Source organism: Eptesicus fuscus, chromosome 20, assembly GCF_027574615.1.
Source record: "Eptesicus fuscus isolate TK198812 chromosome 20, DD_ASM_mEF_20220401, whole genome shotgun sequence".
NCBI classification, from domain to species: domain Eukaryota; kingdom Metazoa; phylum Chordata; class Mammalia; order Chiroptera; family Vespertilionidae; genus Eptesicus; species Eptesicus fuscus.
In genome coordinates, this window is record NC_072492.1 from 8,588,502 (window position 1) to 8,604,111 (window position 15,610).

The 15,610-nt window shown below is 40.5% G+C and overlaps 1 protein-coding gene across 5 annotated transcripts; it reads right to left on the reverse strand.

Annotated features, from left to right (window-relative positions):
- Positions 1–2,352: 2,352 nt before the first annotated feature.
- On the reverse strand, positions 2,353–15,599 carry ADPRM (ADP-ribose/CDP-alcohol diphosphatase, manganese dependent). 5 transcript variants are annotated; one of them, XM_054709301.1, is made up of 6 exons: positions 15,230–15,508; positions 10,610–10,747; positions 7,660–7,703; positions 7,086–7,527; positions 6,116–6,232; positions 2,355–2,876 (listed from the first exon to the last, which is right to left on the reverse strand). In XM_054709301.1, the coding sequence occupies exons 3-6, from the start codon at positions 7,684–7,686 to the stop codon at positions 2,560–2,562; spliced, it is 903 nt and encodes a 300-aa protein (XP_054565276.1). In that variant the 5' UTR covers positions 7,687–7,703; positions 10,610–10,747; positions 15,230–15,508; the 3' UTR covers positions 2,355–2,559. The 5 variants fall into 5 exon arrangements, with proteins under 5 accessions (XP_054565273.1, XP_008151669.2, XP_054565274.1 ...); XM_054709298.1 differs by having other exon boundaries at positions 2,353–2,876; positions 7,086–7,703; XM_008153447.3 differs by lacking the exons at positions 10,610–10,747; positions 15,230–15,508 and adding an exon at positions 15,526–15,599 and having other exon boundaries at positions 2,353–2,876; positions 7,086–7,703.
- Between the last annotated feature and the right edge of the window lie 11 nt (positions 15,600–15,610).

The window sequence follows — 15,610 nt, forward strand, 5'->3', positions numbered from 1 at the left end:
TATTTCCAATGAAGTTAGTATCCAAATGGATGGGTTGAAGTATAAAATATACACTAGATTTTAAAGATATAGTATAACAATTGTAAAATTTCTATATTGATTACATGTTGAAATAGTTAGATATTATTGGGGTAAATAAAACATATTGGAAGTTCATTTTATCTGTTTCTATTTACTGTTTTAAATGTGACTGCTAAAATACTTTACTTATGAGGCTCACATTATATTTCTGCTGGTCAATGCTGTTTTAAATGGCAACTTTTTTACATGGGCTACTCAAGACACTATTTCATGAGACACAGGAAATATTTCACTCAAAAAGTATTAGCACCCATCATAACTCAGGAGAGTGAAAATGAGCCTGGTAATTTGTCTCTATTTTTATAGCCTTTAATACAATTTAAGTATTCTATAAATGTTTGTTAAAGGAGGTATACATGTGTTTTACTTTACACAATGGCCTCTGGATAGTCAGAAATTCTTGATCAAGATTTAGATGAGGTAAAAGGGGAAAAAAATCTAGTTGACATTAAAGTGAAATTTACTTTAAGGAGTTCAGTGTTCCAATGTACATTTAGCCTGCATAACAATTATGGCTTTTATACCTCTTTTTGTATTATTATTAAGATCATACATGAGGAAATGGACTTACTTGCAAATTCTATATAGGACCCACCCATCCTCCAAGTCATGCTTGATTCTGGGCTTAAAAGACAATAATGTTCCAATTTGAAAAAAAAAATGTCCAAGATACACGTTCATCGTATCTGCATCTCCCACATCACACGGTGAATTTGAATTTATAGTTCCCTTTAAATCTCCATATGTATATAAAAGGAACGAACTTTTGGTGGAGTACTGCCTTTAGAAAAGAGCATTACTGAAATTACTTTTAAACTCTACTTTTCAATTGAAGTATTACTAGTAAGTTTAATATTTCTATTATCAAAACATGTCTTTTCACCCCCAATTTTCTTTCTTCCCATTGTCATTTTTGTACACAAGCCTCTCATCATCTACTCCCTGGACTGAAACACAGATCTAATCATATACGGCCCAGCTCAGGAACTGAGGGTTCTCACACTGGGTGACAAGTTAAGTTTGAACTCCGGGCTGGTCACTCAAGGCTCTTCTGCACATAGCCATAGCCTAACCTTTTCCTGCTTTATTACCTGCCCAACCTCAGCACCTTTCGGTGAATCGTTATATCATTACTTTGCTTCTCCTAAACTCAGCATATCCTTCAAGGCCTCTGCTTATGCTATTCTGTTTACTTGAAATGCACTGCCACACCCATTTAAACCTTTCTTCTTTCTTCTTCAAGCCATCCCTAATCCCTTCAAGCAACATTACATTCCTGCTCCATATTCCCCCAGTCCTTTCTTCACACACTTGTATGTAGGGGTCTGTTTCCTCACCATTATACAGTTAGTTAATGCAGGAAGTACATCACAGTCACCTCGGAGGCAGGCTGGATAATGGCCCTCAAAGATATCCAGGCCCTGATCTCTAGGGCCTAGGACTGTTACCTTATATAGCAAAATGCAGCACGGCCCTAACAAGAGCTTGATCTCAGCCCAGTGAAAATACTTTCTGACTTTTGACTCCAGAACTGTAAGAGAACAACTATGTTACTTAAACCACCAAGTTTGTGGTAATTTGTCACGATAGCCATAGAAAACAAATACACCTGTACTGCCTAGGTAAGGTACTGGGCAGGCACACTGATGTTGATCAGCACTGGTTGATCCCTTACTGTCTTTAAGCCCTGAATCAAACCTTCTCTACATTCGAAACAGTCCCCATTTGCCATCTAGTGTTTCTGCAAATAAGCCTCAGCATGTATGACAACTGAGTTGGACACGTCCCATTTATCTACGAAGGGAGTCAAGAGTGAATTCATTTAGCTGCTGTCTATCCTCATGCAGCTCTAGCTGGTGGCCCAAACAGACCCCAGGAACAGGCACACAGCTGCACTGGCCACATACTTCTCTGAAGGCCCTTCTGATAGCCTCACACGAGAGGCACGCATCACTTATGCGAATGGGAGCACCCTTCATTCACCCGTGGAGTAACATGATAGTTTTGGTCTACAAAACAGGAACACAAACATAAAAATATGATGGATATTCTGAGCAAAAAAATTTCCAAAGCTTATTTGCATAGGATGGTTAAAAGGAAAAGCTTTACCTGAGCTTCTTTTTTACTATGAATTTTAAGTTACATAGCTAGTCAATGAGCATATTCTCCTCGTAAAAAATTTTATAAGTCTCAGGTAAGGCTAAAATAAAGTCTGTTTTGAGGACTATACCCCACCCCCACCCTGCCCGATCTCCTCCCTTGTTCATTCATGGCACCTTCATTCATTTTCTTTCCAATTTTTAGCACTGGATATACATTCCAAAATGACTTCATAATGTCCTTTGAGCAAAACACACTGAAGCCATAAATACATTTTGTTACACTAACAGAATACTAAACGAGACTGAGGAGTTAGGGGTGGGGTAGCGGAGCACAAACACAAAGCTAAATCTCCTCTTTCTATATGGATAAAATAAATCAGACTAAAAATGGAAAAGGTTTTTCCTTCCTGTAATTCATAATTCTGTCTGTAACTCGGCCTCTCCCTTTCAACACCATTTTGTCGGGATAGACATAAATTGTGCCAAAAGCCTGGCTGTCCGGAGCTGTTTCAATGACCCCTTCCACGTTGATGTGGTGCACACCAAAAGGATCCTCAGAGTAGCCACCATCGTGAGTGTGACCGGCGAAGAAACACACCACACACTCATGAGACCAAATGACTGCGAGGGCGTCTCTGTAATTCCAGGCCAGGCACACAGAGTCAGAGGCCTCTGGGTAAATGGGAAGATGACCTGTTAGTTAAAGAGAAGAGTTGTGAGCCAATTAGGATATACCACTTTCACCGAAATAAATAGCTAAAAATGAGTACTCAGGAAAACAATGTGCATTGCTCCTTCATTATGGGCTGAGACCAGCGAGAATTCACATACATGAAGAATGAGGTAATCCAGTGGTCGGCAAACTCATTAGTCAACAGAACCAAATATCAACAGTACAATGATTGAAATTTCTTTTGAGAGCCAAATTTTTTAAAGTTAAACTACATAGGTAGGTACATTGTTATTAACTTAATTAACTTAATTAGGGTACTCCTAAGCTGGCCTTTGCTAAAAACTCAAGGGGCCAAAGAGCCACATGTGGCTTGTGAGCCGCGGTTTGCCGACCACTGAGGTAATCGATAGTCAGGTGTCTGGAGCATAAAGGAGGGTGAGATAGTTTACATACAAGGCAGAGGCCACAGCAGAGACAGAAGCCCTGCAAGTCTCAGTGTACACATGTACACTGAGGCATCCCGCACAGGGCAGTCTACAAAGGCAGCAGAATCAGGCCAGTGCTGTGCTAGAGTCCAGCCTCCCTGACTTCCGGAAGTATAGACATGTTACACACACACACACACACACACACACACACACACACACACACACACACAGAGGGTACTCTTAGATAAAAGGTAGCTTCGAGATGGACCAGTGAATAATACGTCATTTTTCTAAACACTCAATGTTTTATAAAGAACTGATTTATTCCCCTTTAAACACCTCCAGGAGAACAAGGTAGCTATAGCCATTTTACAGATGAGAAAACTGAGCGAAAGTGGGGAATATTCATACTAGGTCCCACAGGAGATAAGTGGAAAGATGCCAAGACATAAATGAGGCCACATCCTACATCAGGCCACATTTCACTCTGAAGGAGAGATACAATAAATAGCTCATTGGTCTTTGCTTCTTCCCACTAATTGTCTCTGATACTATTTATTTTTATTCTGAATATTTTTATTCTGCTTAATATCTACTAGTTTTGTATAAAAAAGGGGGGCTAATAGTGCACACCTGTCCACACACATACACTCAGCCCCTCTTTAAAACGTAACCAGGGCTAAGGGTCCAAAGAGGCCATGTGCCTTTCCAGATCTAGATGCCACACTGGACGCACCTATCAAATCGCTGTAGCACTGGACACAATTAGTTGCTCCCTTTTTCTGGAAACACTTGGCTCCCAGGACAGTACCAATCCTCCCAGTTTAACCTCCAACCTCAAGGCTACTGATTCTCACTCTCCTTTGCCGGTTCCTCATCCCCCCAGTATCTTATTAGGAGTGCGTGCATGCTTAGTTTGTAGGCTTCACTTCTCTCTCCACTTAAAGACTTGGTGATCTCTTAGCAATGTCCATAGTTTTAAATATCATCTGTATTCTTTCAACTTCCACATTTATACATCTAGTTCAAACCTCTATTCTGAATTTCAGATTCATTATACTCAATATCTCTGCTCATGTGTAACAGGTAACTGAAAGTTAATATTTTCAACCTTCAACTCCTGAGCTCTCCACCCAAAGCCCCCTCCTGCTACAGTGTCCCATATTTCAACTAATAGCAATTCTGTCTTCCAACTTCATGGCCAAAACTCTAGAATTAGGCAAAATGACATGTGAGTAGCCAAAAGGGAAGTAAAAAAGCAAACGAAAAGAAAATTTCTGATAGTCATTTTAAACTTTGCTAAAGAAAACCCAAAGCACTGAGTTAAAGGTTTTTCATCCAGTTTGTAGGCTTACAAGAAAACAGGAGAAATTTTAGAGACTGATAATGTAGGTAAGTGCATTGACATAAATACAATGAGAAGACAGGATAGTGTGGGGAAGGGGCTGGGATACAAAACATGGACTCTGTAGCTTCAATTCTGTCAGGAGCTGTGGGATTTTAGCTATGTTGTTTAATCTCTTGGTTCAGTTTCTTTATCTTTAAAATTAAAAGGTCTGACTATATGTTCTCCAGGTCCCTTTTAGCGCCAGTATTCTCTAAAGCAGGAGTGGGGAATGTCTGGCCCATGAAATCACTTGGTCTGGCCTTGCCGGGGCATTAGGGGTGAGTTGATTTAATGTCTGACCAAATAAAGCAGGCTAATTTTTAAGCTGATAATTTTGTATGCCCCGGGAATGATGTTATAAATATCCACATGGCCCCTGGCAGAAAAAAAGTTCCCCACCCCTTCTCTAAAGTCAAAAGTACAACTTAATAGTGAAGAAGAGACAAGTGAAGACGTCTCAGTTTTGAGACCACTCATTGTAAAGCCAAAATAGTGTCACATCATACCAATAACCCCTCAGGGTCCCTTACATTTTCCAAGCCTTGAATATTTGATGGTAGAAGAAACACCCTTAACTCCATCTACATGTTTTTACTACATCAATGAAAGATAATAAGTGAAAACTATATTGATAGAAACCTAATTTTATATCTTCAATTATCTGAGAAGCCTATCATTTTCAAAGGGTTTTCACATTCACAATTTCATTTGATTCAATATTGAGAAAACTGAAATTTGTAGGCTCGACATATGCCTAATGAAAGCTCACAGATATAAGAGCCACAATGGTATTCTGTCCTTGTGACCCTTAGTCCATGATCTTTACCATCATGCTACATCAATTTGATCCCTAAAACAAGGGATCTAATCTCAGGCCCCAAACCAAGTATACCAGCCACAATGCAAATCCCAAAAGTCAGTTCTTTGTATATACATGTGCACACAGCCACAATGCATGTACTGTAAGCACCTCCAGATTCCTAAGTCTCTGATGGCAGCATGTCTGTCAAAAACGACTCTAAATGAAAACAATAGTCACATAACAGCTCACTGCCAGTTGTATCTCTAACACCTGTCCCTGTTATATCCGTTTTGCTTTGATCCAGGCAGCAGGGCTGAGGTGTGGTAGGGGACCTAGACTGAATTTTTCATTTAAATATTACTATGTAAATTGATCCCATTTGGAGAAATGCTACTATGAAACCTAAAAGGCCAACACACAGGCTCTAGTATTTGGCAAGATGTTTTTGTTACTTTACAATTCAATTCTTCCCTGACTCCACCTTAAATGTTAATCTCATATTTATAGATTGTTTTTCAATTTAAACTAAGCATTCATTTTACTGAAAGAGGATTACCACAACATAAATGTTATTAGTATGCTTTAAAATCTAACTTCCCATTCTCTAAAATGATAGGATACACAAATCATTTAAATACTTACTCACGATCACCACCTTTTCTTGGTTTGTGTCAGAGAATGTAAGGACTTCATTCAACCAGTTCAGTTGCTCTTGGCTGAATCCTCCATTAAACTGGACAAACTGAGGCTCAGAAAGTCCTAAAATAAAGTCTGTAAGTTAGATCCACAAAATACAATTTTCTCATCATTAGGGCATTTTAACTTAGCTAATATGGGTAACTTATACTTCTCTTTAGGAACATCTGGCACCAATCAACTTAAAAACAGGAAACCACAAGAATTTAGAATATACAAATAAATCACACTGGACCAGTATCTTGCTCCTAGTCTTGACACTCCTCTGCTTATTTCACTAGATTCCTGTTACATTGAAAATAAATTAGACTCTTAACTATCCACAGGGCTCCTGCAAAATCATCCTGCACACGGGCCCTTTCCTGCATTCAGGAATCCAGTCTTAACTATGCTTAGTGCCTCTGCATTTGTTTATCCCTCTGTCACAAATACTCTTCCCAAGGTTGACTCCCTCCTGTCATTTAGATTTCAGCTTAAATGTTTTTCTCCTTGGAAAGGCTATCTCTGACCACCTAAACTAATACAGTCTTCCTCTCAGTCATACTTTATTTTCTTGGTAGCATACATATATCATTGTGGAAATAATCTTGTTATTATTTCATTTATTATTTGTCCTACTTTTCTTGTTCCTTCCACTCTACCCATTAAAAAAGTGATATTGTCAATACTGCTTACAGTCCTAAATAGCTAAGCTCTAGAAAAAGTGCTCAGCCCAGCACAATCATTCAAATATTTAAATAAATCTTCAACCAACACAGCAACCAATCCATGTGCCATGAGGCTTGTGAGAAATCCTGACCCTGAACAACAGTGACAATATACTTTTACCTTAATCATCCATCTTCCTGCTGAATAAAAGGTAGCTGAAGAATTTAAAGACAATGTATTAGATTCTCAGCTCAAAGGAATAATTCACCTTGAGGACTATTCAATTCCAAATTTGGATTGTGCTCCTTCAGCATCTTCAGACACTGCTGGTATTTTGGAGAGGACTGGTCCACGCCCAAGACACTCAAGTCATAAGAATCGAGTAAAATGAACCGGAATTTAGGGAATGGAACAAAATGGTAAGCGTAAAAACTCCCTGTAGGCACAGTTTCAGGATGGTGTTCAATTTGGTCTTCTAGAAACTTTGTGTTCAGTTTAGAGTTTGTTAAGTAGTCTCTGCTGAAGTTATAGAATTCGTGATTTCCCCACGTGTGATGAACTGGGACTTTAAGCCTTTGAAACACATTCATAACAAGTTCTAGTGACTTTTCTGATGCTTTATACTGTGCATTGTAGCCATCAATGATATCTCCAAGCTGAAGTACACAACAGGGTGGACTGCTTTCTTTATTCCAGTGTTCAATAGCACCCTGCAAGTGAAGAAGACTGTGTCTGTAGTATCTTCTTCTGGTTCCTTGGTAATTATAGCCATCTTCTAAGTTAGCATATTGAATATCTGCTATAACTCCAAAGGAGAAGAGATGTTCTGAACTCTCACTTACGGCTCCAGGACTGGGCTTATCATCCATAACTTCTGAACAGATTTCTAAATAAAGTATAAAAGAAAACTCAGTTATAAACAGCTTAATCTTCTAAATGGTAAAGTGGATTTTAAACTTAATAGTTGGTTCACTAGGTAGCTTGGTATAGAGGAAGGTGCCTGGGCTTTAGAGTCTTAGGTCCAAATTACTAAGCCCTTGAAATGCTTGTTTTCTTATCTGTAAAATAGAGAATAACCTGAATTCTTTAGAAGGGTATTAATTTACAAGAGTATTATTCTATTAACGAATAGGCATTCTAATTCTAGTCAAGTCAAATTCAAGTCTGGAATAATTTGTGATTTTTACGAAATATACACTTAATTTTAAACAGGCACCCTCTTCCACAAAACCAGTAATTCTATAAACATTTCAGGATTTTTTTTTGAAAGTCATACATTGTACTTTATACATTAAATCTCTGCTGTGGGTTATTTTGTGTCTTTTTTGGTGGGTAGTTCACCAGAAATAAGTTTCTCATATTTTATATCTGGGACAAAAGGGTAAATTTATTAGAAGAGCTATTTTAAACAAAAAAATCTGGCACAAAAACTATGTATGACATTGATGTGACTAAATGTTTTTTTTAAAAAATACATTTTTATTGATTTTAGAGAGGAAGGGAGACAGAGAAACAGCAATGATAAGAGAGTCGTTGATTGGCTGTCTCCTGCACACTCCACACTGGGGATTGAACCCACAACCCGGTCATGTGCCCTGACCGGGAATGGAACCATGATCCCTGGTTCACAGGTCAACGCTCAACCACTGAGCCATGCCAGCTGGACTATTTTTACTTATGATAATAGTTGGATATTAATTTGAAACCGCTTTTTAAAAGTTGAATATTAACTCCCTTTCCTTACAACAAAACGGATATGTGAAATTCTAATTGTCAGTGTTCCTATCAGAGGTAGAGGTGACAACCCCACAACTGGCAGTCAAGGCCAAACTTCAATTTGACTAATTTAATTAGCGGCTTCTTTTCATTCTACAACTATCTAGCCCACCCAATTATGAGCTTCAGCTATTTTCCTTTCTTCCCTAATCTGGCTGGGTATAATTATTCCAAAAACAGGTAAAACAGCACCAGAAAAAAAACGGAGATCCTAAAACATGGCCTGTGCTCTTACACTGGGTTTTTTCATTTGCTCATTTTTTCCTGCAGTCAGCATTTGAAAACACCACCAGATATCAAGTCAGTCTATATGTGTGAGGGGTGGTATAGGTGAGATAATCTGATTTGGAAGGTAAAAAACTCAGATACGATTGTAATAAATACAAAACTCACCTAAGTTAGTTGAAAAGCTCTAGTTCTATTAGATTTCAAATATTTACGATTCCACGTACAGATTAATAGAAGAATCAAATCAAAAGATAATTAAGCAAAAGTATCAGTGGAACATTATTACCAAAGCTTAAGAGAAAACTGTTTCTGGAAGTGCTTTTGTCCTTTGTCAAATGCGCTTATTTTTAACTTTAAACTTAGAGCCTTTAAGGCAATAATAGGTATTTGTGTAACTCTTAGAGAACATTTAGCCCCAATTAATTTCATCTTTTCTTCAATAGCTAGCTGTTATTTCTGCCTGCCTAGCATCCATTTCCTGTTCTTCTCACAGCACTGCAATATCTCTTTAGGTATCTACCTAATTCTTCAATCTTACTTCCTGTGGTTTGAGAGGCACAGACACATAACCTAAGCTGGGCTAAGGATCAGCCCTGGGATTTTTGTTGGAACTACGAGCAAAATTATTAGAACTACTTCTACTAAGCAGATAACTAAGACTGGAACTGCTGGGGGAAATTAAGTAAGAAATCTGACAGAAAGAAGTAGGTAGAGTCCTGGGAATATTAGTTGAATACCTGGATCCACCTGTCCCTGCTAGAACTAATATTGGCCATTTAGTTATATCAGCCAATAAATTCTCCTTTGAATTGGCTTTAATTTCTATCACGTGATTCCAATCAGCCACATCTTCCTGGAACACAGTTCAGGTTGGGGATATAGTAAGATTTGCCAACTTTTAAAAGTAAAACAACATGGAAAGAACCAGCAAGGACCACACACTTCCAAATAGCAATGTGTTCTGGAGTAGAAAAGAGATCAAAGTACTGAATGCATATAGCTTTTAAAAATAAGGTTATGGCCCTAGCTGGTATGGCATAGTGGATAGAGCATTGGCCTGCAGACTGAAGGGTCCTGGGATCAATTCCGGTCAAGGGCACATGACTTAGTTTCAAGCTTGATCCCCAGTAGGGGGTGTGCAGGAGGCAGCCGATCAATGATTCTCATCATTGATGTTTCTATCTCTCTCTCCCTCTCTGAAATCAATAAAAATATATTTTAAAACATAAGGTTATGATATCAGTACAAAATTGAAAGACTCAGAAAGTTGAAGAATAAGATATTAGGCAAAGATAAGCCCAGAAAAATCAAATATAAAGAAAACAGAGGTTACTCCTTGATGTTGCATTAGGTAGAGCTCAGGCCAGAAATGATTAAAGAGAGACACACAAATAAGGCTAGAAGCTGCAGGTCTCAATGAAGATGTACTATTGGATACATGAATATTATGACAACTTTCGTTGTGAAATACATATGAAAGAATACATCTTCTTTGCAAATGCACATGTACAACTGAAGAAAAATAATCATTTGTTGGCATATAAAGAAAACTCCCTCAAATTAAAAAATAATAATAAAAATAAGGTTATGGCCCTGGCAGAGTGGCTCAGCTGGTTGGGCACCAAAAAGGTTGTAGGTTCAATCCCAGGTCAGGGCACATACTGCATAGATGTTTCTCCCTCTCTTTCTAAAACCAAACAATATGCCCTGGCTGGTTTGGCCAGTGGTTGGAGCATTGGCCCGTGGACCAAAGGGTCAAGGGTTCGATTCCCAGTCAAGAGCACGTACCTTGGTTGCAGGTTCCCCAGTCCTGGTGGTGGCAGGTGCGGGAGGCAACAATTGATGTCTCTCTCTCACAAAATGTCTGTCTGGCTCTGTCTTTGTCTCTCTCTTCCTCTTCTACCTCCTACCTCCCTCCCACTTTCTCTAGAAATTAATGAAAAAATATCCCAGGGTGAGAATTAAAAATAATAATAATAAAAATAAATAAAATCAATAAATATATCCTCAGGTGAGGATAAAAAATAACAAGGTTATGGATAGGATACATGCAATTTTATTACATAAAGAAATTATTTAAAAAACCAGAAACTTAAATTCCCATACTGTGATCTCTTAAGGCAGTGGTCGGCAAACTCATTAGTCAACAGAGCCAAATATCAACAGTACAACAATTGAAATTTCTTTTGAGAGCCAAATTTTTTTAAACTTAAACTTCTTCTAATGCCACTTCTTCAAAATAGACTCGCCCAGGCTGTGGTATTTTGTGGAAGAGCCACACTCAAGGGGCCAAAGAGCCGCAGTTTGCCGACCACGGTGTTAAGGGAAAGATAAGAGGCAAGAGGAAAGGACACAAGCACATTCAAGGAAGGGCAATTAGGACCACAAGTGAGTAAGGCAGGGGAAAAAAGAAACCGCCTCTCCTGATTAGTTCCAAGTCTTTTAGATTATAACTCAGGGAGCTTAGAAAGAGCAGTGCCCATAGGCAGAGAGCAAAGCTCAGACACCTCCAGGGATGAGATTTAGAACTAGTAAGATTAGTTAATTAGTTCCAGGACTTTTTCAAAATATTCCCCTGCGCCACCAAACACAAAAAACATGGGTGAGTAGAGGATGATAATTGTAGAAGCTAGCAATAGGTACATGAGGTTTATTCTCTCTACTTTATGTGTTTTTAAATGTCTACAATACCAAGTTTTAAATAGCATTCAAAAGTTTAGATGAAATAAAGTCTGAAAGAATTAGAATAACTAAGGAAATAATTTGGTTTTGAAAAGAAAGGAAAATACCAAGTTTTTGTTCTCCAAGTTCTGCCTGCACCATATGCTGTTTTCTACGTTTTTTTGTTCATGTTCTTTATTGATTTAAGAAAGGAGAGGAGAGGAAGAGACAGAAACATTAATGACTAGTGACCCGGTGCACAAAATTCGTGCACAATAAAAGGGGATAAATTAGAGGAAATAATTTAATATTGCTATTTGCCCTTTCTCTATAATAGAAGTGTCAGAGATGAAAGGAAATTAGTAAAATGCATATGAAAACTTTCCTCCTGTCAGAGTCTGGGGCACACCACGGGACCAAGAGTCAAGTCCCCACCCACCTACATGCACCTCAAAATCGAGTGAGACCCAGACCCGGCCGCCGCGTGCCCCCCCCCCCCCCAGCCCCATTGGGCTAGATCCAGACCCGGCCACCGCCACCCCCCCCCCCCCCGACACACACACCATTGGGCTAGATCCAGACCCGGCCAGTCCCACCCTTGTCAAGCCCTGCAGGGCAGGGGACATAGCCTCAGGTCCCCTGGCCTGGCGACAGGACGGGGCTGCAGCCTGAGGTCCCTCAGCCTGACGCCAGGGCGAGGGGCGAAGCCTGAGGTCCCCTGTCAAGCCCTGCTGGGTGGGGGGCGTGGCCTCAGGTCCCTGATGACTGCTCATTAAGGCTCCTTATGGGAACTTGACCTCAGCTGTGGATGCAACCATCTTTGTGATGGAGTGATGGTCAATTAGCATATCCCTCTTTAATAGATAGGATGACAGAGAAGCACTGATTGGCTGCCTCCCACAGGCTCCCCGCTGGGACATTAAGGAAAAAACTTCCCAGCAAAATAACCCTCATCAGTTGATGTGAGATTCAATTGAGTTTTAATACACAGTAATTTACTTTGTAAATCATAAAGCACTAAATGTTAATATTTTTAAATTACATATCTGAAAGGATGTCTGCCTGGTCAACCTCAAAGTACCTGAAAATTTTTATAGAACAGAATAATATAGAAAACTTTGCAAGTTTTTCTCGAGAAGTCATGGTGCAGGATAAGCAACCAGCATTTTGTGAAAATAGTAGCAGGCACCAATGATTTTTAAGAACAGGAAGAAAGCCAAAACCGGTTTGGCTCAGTGGATAGAGCGTCGGCCTGCGGACTCAAGGGTCCCAGGTTCGATTCCGGTCAAGGGCATGTACCTTGGTTGTGGGCACATCCCCAGTAGGGGGTGTGCAAGAGGCAGCTGATCGATGTTTCTCTCTCATCGATATTCCTAACTCTCTATCCCTCTCTCTTCCTCTCTGTAAAAAATCAATAAAATATATTAAAAAAAAAAAAAAAAAAAGAACAGGAAGAAAAAGAAACAGCCTAAGTGCCCATCAGCAGATGAATGGATTAAAAAACTGTGGTACATCTACACAATGGAATACCATGCTGCAGTAAAAAAGGAGTTCTTAACATTTGCAACAGCATGGATAGAACTGGAGAGCATTATGCTAAGTGAAATAAGCCAGTCAGAGAAAGACAAATATCACATGATCGCACTCATTTGTGGAATATAATGAACAACATAAACGGACGAACAGGGACAGATCCAGAGGCAGAGAAGCATCGATCAGACTGCCAAATGTCATAGGGAAGATAGGGAAAGGTGGGCAAAAGGAGGAGAGATCAACCAAAGGACTTGTATGCATGAATGTAAGCCTAACCAATGGACACAGACAACAGGGGGGAGAGGGCATGAGTGGGGGGTGGGTGGGTTGGGGGAATCAATGGAGGGTTGAGGACACATATGTAATACCTTAATCAATAAAGAAATTTAAAAAAAAAAAGAACAGGAAGAAATACCTAGAGATGCTTAATTGCTGAAAACTTGCTCCGAGAGGATACTAATAAAACTTCTGTAATAATCAGGACTGGCAGAAGGCTGAAGTTATTTAACCATCTTGTGGAGAAAGACAGCCTGACATTGAAAAGAATATTTCCTTTATACTACTGTCAAAGATCAAGAAACGGGAGGGGTGACAAATCCAGAATTAGTGAGAGTCTAAGTTAAGAGGAACTGCTCCAATAGAGAGATGATGAGGGTCTAAGCCAGAAGAGTGTTACTCAAGTGTGGGTGAGCAAAGTTTTTATTGCACAGTGTGGGCGAGGCGGCAGTGGAAAGAGGAGGGCAAGGGGGAGGGCGGCCTTGAAATGTAACTGTGCTAAATATTGCAGTAATAGCAAAATTGAGGCAGAATTTTTTTTTTTTTTTTTTGAGGCAGAAATTTCTGTGGCTAGACACATGTGGTAGATGTCTGAACTGGAGATGAAGAATAAATTTACAGTGCTGGGAAGGTTTCCTGAAAGTTAGGCCTAGCGGTCCTAGTCAAAACAGTCTAAAGCAAGGACAAAATTTAATCAGCATTGTCAGATGATTCTTTGTATCCTCTCTTTCAAGAAAAGTATTTAAATGGAAAGAAAAATTAAAAAAAAAAAAACACCTCATTTGGGGATCTTGGTAGTTTGATAATAAGTGATAGGTTTACACTAGATAATATTTTAGGTATCTTTTAACACTAAAGTTTCATAGGTCCATGAAATCAGGCTCAGAGATGTTACTAGCAATTCATCCAAAGGATAGCTATATAGTACCTACTTTGAGTCAAGAACTGTTTTAGAAACTAATATTTACTTAACATTATAAATTTAATATGAAAAGGTTGTATAAAAATGCTCTCATAAACAACGGTAAAGCTATTAAAAGAATCACTCTGGTAAACAAAATTTAATTGACCAGCTAGAAACACCACTGAATTCAATTTTAATGTACAGGATGTGTGTGTGATCAATTAACCTACAATTGAAAAGGATGAACAATAATTTCATATGCTCATTGCCTGAATAAGCAAAAGTGCTTTTTGCCTTTTGTGGCTTTTTTGTCAATTTGAGGAAAAATTTCTCCTTGGACATACAAATACACAGACATGAGGGTAAAAAAATATTCCTACCCCCAGGCAACTCCCAAGACAGAAAATTTGACTAAAAAGGATGTGAAGTGCTGAGCAAACATTTACTTTGAGCAGAAATTCAAGAAAATTCCAGTTCCACTTCGGAATACAAAACCATGGGTGATGCTAGGCTACAACCCAGAGGAGCACACTGGAACGGGAAGCCCCTCCCGGTGCCACACTCGCCGGGCAGAGCGGCTGCTGCTCCGTGGAAGCCACTGAAAAAGGCCGAGCCGGAGTGGGGTCTGAAGTGGAGGAAGAAAATTAGAAGGCGACTTTTCCCTTTTTCTGTATTTTGCAAATCCACCAGGGAAGTCGGGAGGGGAGGGGTTACGATCGCAGATACTGAGACAAAGGCAGACAAAAACTTATGCAGAGTTCAACTTACAGAAGGAATGAGTATGGGGCTGTGGCCCCTCCGCCCCAGACAAGAAACTCACCCAAACCTTAAACCGCAAAACTGAAGCGGGCAGGGGAGTCGACGAGAGCATTTTAAGAAACGGGGGCCGGGGGAGAAAGTGAAGGGATGGGGACACACGGCTTCGCCCGTGCCGTTATCTGTCATTCGGCTACTTCACAGCCTGGGCATCACCGCCCTGCTTGACTCGCCCCGGCTCTCCGACCACTGAAATCATCCTTATTGGCAATAATTACTTCAAGCGCAATGGGTCGGCTTGGAGGTGCCAAGAGGTCAACAGCCAACTGACGGTCTCCACACAGGGCAGGAGGCGGGCGACAAGGTGGGGTGAGGGCTGCGGGGGCTCGCGGGTCTGCGGACCCCGTGTTCCTTTCCCCGAGGCCGGGGGCTGCCCAGGGAGCGAGGGGCCCCCAGCGCTCAGGCCCGCCCGGCCCAAGCCCCGCCGCGAAGCCGGGACCCCTAGGCGGCCCCTCCGGAGAGTCCCGCTGCCCAGCCCGGGGCGACCCGCCTCCGACCGCGAGGAGCCACCTACCGCGCGCCAGCTCCCAGCGAAGGGCGGCCAGACTAAGCCCACCGCGTCACTAACCAGCCGAGCGGGGCGGGAAGAGCAGCCCTCC